The sequence below is a fragment of the Motacilla alba genome, chromosome 7 (genome assembly GCF_015832195.1).
Source record: "Motacilla alba alba isolate MOTALB_02 chromosome 7, Motacilla_alba_V1.0_pri, whole genome shotgun sequence".
Classification (NCBI taxonomy): domain Eukaryota; kingdom Metazoa; phylum Chordata; class Aves; order Passeriformes; family Motacillidae; genus Motacilla; species Motacilla alba.
In genome coordinates, this window is record NC_052022.1 from 21,312,849 (window position 1) to 21,321,614 (window position 8,766).

An 8,766-nucleotide genomic window follows, 5' to 3' on the forward strand; every position below is an offset into this window, starting at 1 on the left:
GCGGGCCTTCCGCGGGCACCGCCCCGCGCCCGAGCCGCCGCTGTCCGCCACGGGCCCGCGCGGCGCCGGGAGCCCGCAGCCCTCAGCATGTTCCCCCGGCCGCCGCCCCTCTCCTGCGACACCTTCGTGGCGCTGCCGCCCGCCGCGCCCGGGGGCCGCGTGGTGTTCGGGAAGAACTCGGACCGGCCGGCAGATGAGGTGCAGGAGGTCGTGCACTTCCCAGCCGCCGCGCACCCGCCCGGCGCCGCGCTGGAGGTGAGGGCGCGGGGCGGGAGCGCTCCTGCGGGACGCGGCGAGAGCACCGCTGTCAGCCCCCGGCTGCGCGCTTAGCCCGCCGTTCGGCCGGCGGATCGGGGACGGTGACTCCATGTGTGCTCTGACCTCTTGCAGTGCACCTACATCAGCATCGAGCAGGTGGAGAGGACCCACGCCGTGGTCCTGAGCCGCCCCTCCTGGCTCTGGGGGGCCGAGATGGGCGCCAACGAGCACGGCGTGTGCATCGGCAACGAGGCCGTGTGGGGCAGGGAAGAGGTCTGCGACGGGGAAGCTCTCCTCGGCATGGACCTCGTAAGGTGTGCACAAGCTGTTTTGTTGGGGTTTTTTGTTTGGTTTTTTTTTTGGTACCGGATTCGGAATTTACGTAGAAACATGTTGTTTGAGTTATATGGGGAAATAGTACTTTCAGAAGGCACTTCTTCCACTGTTCTAGCCACGGTAAAAAGTAAGTGTTTCTTGGCACAAGTAGATTTCTGCCAGAAGCCCATAAGAAGTATCAGACACTAGACCAGAATTCAGCAAAGAAATTAGCGAACTTTTTTCTTTCTATAAAATTTGTGCTAAATGGAAACAAGACTTTTTCAAGAGCACGGGAACTTCAGGCACTACTGTCTGGGCCTTTTCCTAGGGTCTGTACTCCTTTCCTATTCCCCCATCTTTCACACATATTATTTTTAAGTTTTGGTCTCAGCTGCCTATTTCCATGTAAATAACAAGTTCATGTTCCTACACTACAGGTGCCAGGGTAAATTGCATTAACCTACAGCAGTGAGTCAATTCTTTTGGTAGTTTCTCCCCAGTCCAATACCTGCACAGGACTTGTAAGCATTTTGCAGGATCCCTCTCCCTGCCTTTCTGTATTTCCATTTGGTGTTTTTCTCCCTGTCAAGTTCATAGAGGACCCACTTCAAAGAAGCCCTTCACCTGACTTTTGTTTTTCCCTTACCAGATCATACCACTGGCAGCTGCATATAGAAATATCATTCCAGGTCAATTAGAACACTCAGGCCGAATAGTTCTACGTGGAGTTCACAGTTCCACAAATAACATTTTCCTTTTCTTTTAGGCTTGGACTTGAGAGAGCAGACACAGCTGAAAAGGCTCTTAATGTCATAGTTGATTTGCTGGAAAAATATGGACAGGGAGGAAACTGTATGGAGAGCAACATGGCATTTACATACCACAACAGTTTTCTGATAGCCGACAGAAAGGAAGCATGGGTGCTGGAGACATCAGGAAAATACTGGGCAGCAGAAAAAGTAGAAGGTATGGATGATGCTCTTTGTTCTAAACAGTTCAAGTGCTATCACACCTTGGAGTTCTCCAGTTTTCATTTACCATTTCACTAAGGCATCAAACTAACCTCGAGCTGCATAATGTGCCTCTAAACAACAGGCATTGCTTCCTGGGGCATAAGTGCGGAGTAGCTGGCAGTTTGTCAGAGGAGCTGAGTGACAGGGGCCTTTTCAGAGCCAGAGATAACCACTCCTGCACTTGGAAAACAGAGGACAGCAAGAAAGTCAGCATGAGAATGACAGCAGTATGCATGGTCTTAAGGATGACAGTTTCATTTGGGGACAGGATTGATGTACTGGGCCCTGAACTGGCTGATTCTTCCAGTGGATTTAGGAGGACAAGCTTGATCTTTGGATATCTCAGAAGAAGAATGTAAAGGTGAGAAATAATCAGGACAGAACCTGAAATACAATGCCAGCAGTAGAAGCAAATGAGTCAGAAATGAGTGGCGGTGAAAATTCAATCAGAAAAATACATCTAGCTGGGGAGACAGGGCCAGAAATAAACCACCAGACTCACTGATCTTGTAGGAAACTCTTCAGGGCTAATTTGCTTTACTAAGCTAATTGTAGACAAAATAACAAGAAAAATAATTCAATGTATTAAAACAATTCTTTCTGCAACTTACAAACAGGAGGCGTACGGAATATTTCCAACCAGCTCTCTATCACAACCAAGATTGACAGACAACACCCAGAATTGAAGGAGTATGCCAAAAGCAATGGCTGGTGGGATGGGGAAAAGGAATTTGATTTTGCTGCCACATATTCTTATGTCAATACTGCCAGAATGACCACATCTGGAGGCCGATATTGTGAAGGCTATAAACTTCTGAACAAACACAAAGGTATCCTTTTGATTTTTTTCAAGATATGCAGAATATCTTGCTACATTAATTCAAATCATAAATTATATATCTGATGCAGACAATCATTTACATGATTTGGTGAACCACAACTTACTAGAATAACTTTTTGCCTAAGAGAAGCACTGAACTTGGAAGTTTCTGTACATTTTTTTGCTAATTTATTGAGGAGGAAAAATTAAAACAAGGGTCAAATATCAAACATACAGAGCTACAGTAACAACACTGAGAGGTCACATTATGACCATACCACTAAATGCCCTGTAAGACCTATTCTGAAACATTTTGATAGGCTATATATTATTACTGTACCGCTAAGGAAAAAAACTAGAGGCTACAACAGATTCCCAGCAATTTGCAGCCACAAAGAACAGTCAGGTACCATTTATATAAGGCAACAGCACAGCATTCATATACATACCTTGCATTCATTTTTTACATTAATTTTAAAACCTTTGTCGTTTCACTGTAATGGCCACTCTAAACTTGTGTAGTCTACTAAAACACACCAAGAGCAGAACAAAATAATTTTCTGCACTCTAAGCAGTCACTAATTCAAACGCTTACTTTTCAGACTCCTAAAGAAAGAACCTTTTACTTCACTTCTAACTGCATCCATCTAGCAGGTTTTTGCTGTAGCTGTATTCACATGCTCATTTGAAGTAATTAATCTGAATCAAGATTACATTGCATCCCTTTGTTTCTTTTATTTATTTGGCTGAACTCTGCCAGACCAGGTTTAGCATTTAGTTAACGCATCAGAGTGAATTACCATTTGTATCTTGTTCTAGTGATCATATAAATCCTGCATTCATTTTGGGAATTGCAGGTTCTGAATACTGAAAGCATTTTCATAATACCTGTATTTACTTGTATTATAACAATGCTGAGATTATATCTGTGTTTTCTTTCTAAATCCCCATTTTCAGGCATTTACCTGAGCCATTTTAAAAATCCCACTAGGTGTTCAGGTTATCAGTCTCATATGGTTCAGTTTGTTTAGATTTATTTTAAATAGGTGCCTTAACTAAAAGCTATTTGGTTTACAGCATCAGTAAAATCACTGGTTTCTTCATTTATCCTTTTTTGCTTTTTCAGTCAGTGGCATTACAGCTCTGGGGTTTTTCCAGGCTGCCTACTATGTGAAGGCCATTTTGAGAGAAATATCACTCATATTTCAAAAAATAGGGAATGTATTTCAGGTATACAAAATAATAGAGTCTAGTGTAAAACATGCAGTACCTTCTTCCCTGCTGGACAGGTTGCCAAGTTGTAGCTGACAAAATGACCATTGCTTCTTTTAATTTCTTTGATTCATCTAGCTTGTTGATTTATTTAATTCTCTGACCTTCCCAGGCAACTACAGGAATACTTAAGTGTGTCTTCGTGCTGAAATGTAGTGCTGCATGCCTGTCTACAGGCAACCTGGGTCATGTATGAAAAAATAATATTAGAGACATGTAACTTAGCAGCAGAGTAATTATTTTAAGAGGAAACAGCAGGGTAGTAAATAAAAAATTTCCACAGTTAGAACTCAGTAAGGGAAACACTAAAATATTAAAGTGGTAGACGATATCTTCCAATGAAAAATAAAGAGTGAGTGAACTAATGTTTTTCTGTCATAAGCATACACTCTAGTGATACACCAAATGTGAGAAGAAAACCATCCTGCAAGAGCTCCCTGTTAGATTATTGGATGGTTTGGTGATACCATGCCAGTATCTGAGCTTCAGCATACACTATACAGCAACAGTGATATCACTGAACAGGCAGATGTGGAAAGGGTTTTGTTCCTCCTGAGCAGGAGTTATTTTCATAGATAATTGGCAATAAACCTCACACAGCTTGCTGATAAAGACTTTTCTACAAATAGATGTACTACTGTGACTTCTGAGCATAGAATGTAATGCCACTCCAGTGCCTCCTTGGAAAGGATGAAAATGAAAAGAACCCACTCACCAAAAAATCCCCTCTAAACAAGTGACAGTCTTGGTGCTCCATTTTCAAAGTTTCGCAGAAAATCCATGCATGGTTGTTATTTTTGTAACTTCAAAGCAACATAGTGGTATTAACTCTGTTCAAATACCAACCAGTACTATAATGATCTATCTTACTTCCACAGAGTGCTCAAAGTTCAGCATTTAATCCAAGCTAGTAATTTTCATCTGAAAAGTTACTTTGTGAATGACCATTTGCTAGCCCTATGAAATTTACCTTTCTGGGAAATACCATTTGTCTTTCTACTCCCCATTTTTTAAGGCATGTTCTTATCACCTCTCTTTGAAATAAATACTTTGGGGAAAGCAATGCAAGTGTATTACATATTAAGGTTTGCCATTAGGATGATTTTTTTTCCCCTGCCAACACAGACAAACTAAAACTGCATTGCCAAAAGCAGTCAGTTGTAGGGAACATGTCATTCAGTTGGTATTATATTAGCTCTGTGGCTAAATAATTGTATTGTATCTTGAATAGGATCTATCACTTCTGAAATAATGATGGAAATTCTTCGTGACAAAGAGAGTGGCATTAACATGGAAGGTGGATTTATGACAACTGGCAGCATGGTGTCTGTACTGCCTCAGCAGCCTAATCTGCCCTGTATTCACTTCTTTACTGGAACTCCAGATCCTGCCAGGTGATGTAGCAGCAAGTAAATTGGATAAAAACCTGTAAATATCTAAATGAAAAAGTGTTGCAGTTTGCCTGGTTGTATTCCTTTTTGCTTTGGGTTGGTTTTCTTTTTCTCCCTAAAAAAAGCACAATCAAAATGTAGGAGGAACATAAATGTACATTATGTATATTAATGGTATCTACCAACCTACTTAATGGAACACTGCTGTGACAATGACTTTAACACCATTAGATGGTTTTTTAATATGTTTTTCTTAAAAGAAGCAAGTAGAAGAATGGGAAAAATACAGCATTTTACTGACTCAACAATTTTAACAAAACAGTGTCAGTAAAGGATCTCTGTTCTATTTTTTCTTTCTAGATCTGTATTCAAGCCTTTTATTTTTGTGCCCGGAATCACTCAGTTATTAAAAACTACGTCCCCTACATTTGGTCATGATGATCCAGTTAAGAAGCAACCACGTTTTCAGAGTAAGCCAGATCGAAGACACGAGCTCTATAAAAAACATGAAAGTGCTGCTGTAGTTATGGAAACTATCAAGGTACGTTGATTAAATTTGATTTCAGTGCAAGCAGGTGGTTTAGATAAGGTCCTTGCTCACATTTTGTTAATGTGATACCAGTTAATGCCCTTTGATGGATTGCAAAGAACAGTGCAGTGCCCCAGAAGCGCAGTGTGCTGGCATCTGGCAGGCACGTGTTCCTAACACTGGAAACTGCCACCAGCACTGTGCTGTCCTGGCAGGCCGAGCCCCAGGCCAGGAGCTGTGCTGCTCACCTTGCAGAGCAGCCCCCCACAGCCTCCCACACCAGTCACATCATGGGGAAATGCCCCAGCAGCCACAGGCAAACACACAGCTCCTGCCAAGAGTTCTTACAGCTATTCAGGCCCCTGCTCTCAGGTGAAAGGAGAGCTTGCCTTTGATCATTGCTTGGTATGGACAGGAAAGGAAACAAGGTGACAAAGATAGCTGAACACAAACGTGAAGCGGGAAGGTAGCTGCTTACTTTTAGCAGTAAAATCTCTCCTATTTACAGATACATCTTCTTAAAAGTAAGTCATATGCCCACTTAAGTTTTGGTAACTAATACCTAAAGGAGCTTTAATATTCCTTCAAACTATCAGACAAGGGAGATGAAGTGAGTGCTAGATATTATGAAAGATAGAAAACCTGTCACGATACCGATTTCTACCAACATAAATGCGGACCCTAGAAACTCCTCAAAGATTAAAATAAGGACAGTAGAACAGAATTTTGTTAGGGTGATTACTACATGCTCTGTATATTTTTAGTGAAATAAATGTTTCTTTTTGCAGGGCAAAGGTAAAGAAATGCTCAAAGAGATACAGGAGTTGGAGAAACAGAAGATAAGTCAAATGGAATCCATCCTGCAAAATGGACACCTTGATACTAAACAAGTGGTTAATCTTTTTTCAGAGTGTGTAGAAGAAGAACTCAAAATATATGGCTAAGAATATTATTTGAATGTGGTAAAATTTGGATTATAATTGGGCTTTCTAATGAAGAGGCTATATAGATTAACATCCTGTTTTCAGTAGATCACATAGCATGGACAGTTTTAAAGATGCAGATTCATATTCAGGATAAATGGCTTTTGATTATAAGAAGAATGCTGGAAAGGCTCCTCAGAGCCAGGCAGTGGCATTGTACATGGCACAAAGCTGTCAGCAGAGACTGATTTTGCCAACAAATAGATGCAATTGGAATGCAATGCTTGACTAAATTAGTGAACAGCCCCTTCTCTGAATGAGGAACACTAACTCAACTCTGGAGAACCCAGTTCTAGTGTACACACATGTAGCTTTTATAGTCAGGAGAACTGTAGCAGAATTAAAACAGCCACGCTGAAGACTTTCTAAAATGTAGAAGCTATGATGACACTGAAGCAAAAGAAACCAATTAAGATTGATACTCAGTTGTTTGGTAAAACCATTCTAAGATACATTTCATAAATGAACCTTCTTCTTCAATGTAAAATGAGGCTAAGAGTTCCAGGTATATTAAAACCAAATCACAGTTATAATAATAGTATTTTGCTGTGAGTGATTGTGAAATCTTATTACATGGAATTTAGCAGTACAAGCATCCTGTAAGTTCCCCACAGATTGCACTTTCCTGTCTATTTTTCCCACCCTGATAGTGAAAAGTAAACTTATTTATGTACAAGATTATTATTGTCAAATTAATTTTGCAGTGCACTTTATAACATCATAGGGGAGTTCTAAAATGTTTTCTGAATGGTGACTTTTAAAAATTGCTACTTTAAAAAATTTTCTTGTCTTGAAAGAAAGAGGTTGGGCTACACAAGTATATACATGTACTCAGCAGGACACTTGAGAGTACTTTTAATTTTTTCATTTTATTTTTAAACCATTACTATTTTGCCAGAGTTAATAGACTATGGACTTAACTGGAAGACAGATTTAATAAAAATTTGCTGTATTTATCTGGTTTCCTTATGGGATGTCCATATCTAACAATTATGTATATTTTCCTGGTTTTGATCATGAGCTGTTCTACACTGATAGCTTCAAAGCATCAGTAAATGCCAGGTGAAACTGGGCTGGAAACCAAGGTATGAATCAAGTTTTCAGGCAGCATAGCAAACCAAGTGAAATAGTTTTATGCTACTGTGCAAAGCTTGAAGTTATACAGGAAGAACAGTAGTGAAGTTGGAGCAGGCCTTTAAGCAAACTTCTTGGCAACTTAATCATGGGGTGGCAATGAACGAGGTGAAGCACATGGCCCCAGTCCTGACGCAGGCAGATACAGTCCAACTGTGCTTCTTATTGATGTGCTGCCTTTTCCTTACTGGTCTACAGCATACAAAGTAAAAACAATGCAATGTGTGGAGACAGTTAAAGTGATGGCCAGCAGAGCACAGGATATTTCAGTACCTTTTTCCTTGAGGTTTCATTCTCCTAGAATGAAATCTGTTTTTACACTGCATGTAAAAACAGAAAATAAAGATGGGATCAGGAGAAACAAATAATCCTCCCTCCCACAACCTTATATTAAAAAAAATAATAAATTAGGAATCAGAATGTCCCCTAGAGGGCAATCTTCTCATGGGTTTTCACCTAGGAATGTATCTTTAAAAGGTCCAGAGCTTTATGAAGGATCATTATTGAAATCAAAAGGTACTAAAAATTCATACTAGAAAACTAAGTGTTACATCCATCCCTGTTCATTTTGACAATTATTTTGAGATTAGTCCTAGAAAAAAGATCCAGTTTTTCACTGGACATTCCTCTAGACTTGTTCAATAGATGTTTTCATGGAACTTAGCTTCCAAGGGATTCATTCCAAACTAACCCACCTTCAAAATAAAGAAAGTCATTGCACCAGTGACCACTTTTTTAAAGCAAAGCTGTTTCTAACTACCAGAAATCCCCATAACAGTATATCAACTATTGACAGAACATCAGCCTGTCAACCATTCAGAACTTGCCAGTGCTCCTTGGTGGAAGCAAATATTTACCAGATAAAAGGGTTACTTAACTTTCTAAAACAATTCAAAGTCTGTTACTGGCTTCCAGAAGTACCCGGTGATTTAGAAACAAAATATTTGTATTTCATTCCTAGCTCTTTTATTTATTAACCATCACAGAATCATCAGACTAATGGGTATGATATCAGCAGTCACAATACTGTAGCAGTAAATCTAAGAGA

General features: G+C 40.2%; 1 protein-coding gene across 1 annotated transcript; it reads left to right on the forward strand.

Moving 5' to 3' along the window:
• The first annotated feature begins 1 nt into the window (after position 1).
• On the forward strand, positions 2-7,540 carry SCRN3 (secernin 3). The gene is made up of 7 exons (XM_038142253.1): positions 2-255; positions 391-572; positions 1,343-1,542; positions 2,207-2,419; positions 4,913-5,075; positions 5,433-5,613; positions 6,390-7,540. Exons 1-7 carry the CDS (start codon positions 88-90, stop codon positions 6,543-6,545), a joined length of 1,263 nt encoding a protein of 420 aa, XP_037998181.1. The 5' UTR covers positions 2-87; the 3' UTR covers positions 6,546-7,540.
• The last annotated feature ends 1,226 nt before the right edge of the window (positions 7,541-8,766 follow it).

Excerpts from the sequence above, each read along its gene's own strand:
- SCRN3 (XM_038142253.1), top strand. The coding sequence starts at position 88 with ATGTTCCCCCGGCCGCCGCCCCTCTCCTGCGACACCTTCGTGGCGCTG. Across the intron at positions 573-1,342 it reads CTCGGCATGGACCTCGTAAG|GCTTGGACTTGAGAGAGCAG; the intron begins GTGTGCACAAGC and ends CTTTTCTTTTAG. Across the intron at positions 1,543-2,206 it reads GGCAGCAGAAAAAGTAGAAG|GAGGCGTACGGAATATTTCC; the intron begins GTATGGATGATG and ends ACTTACAAACAG.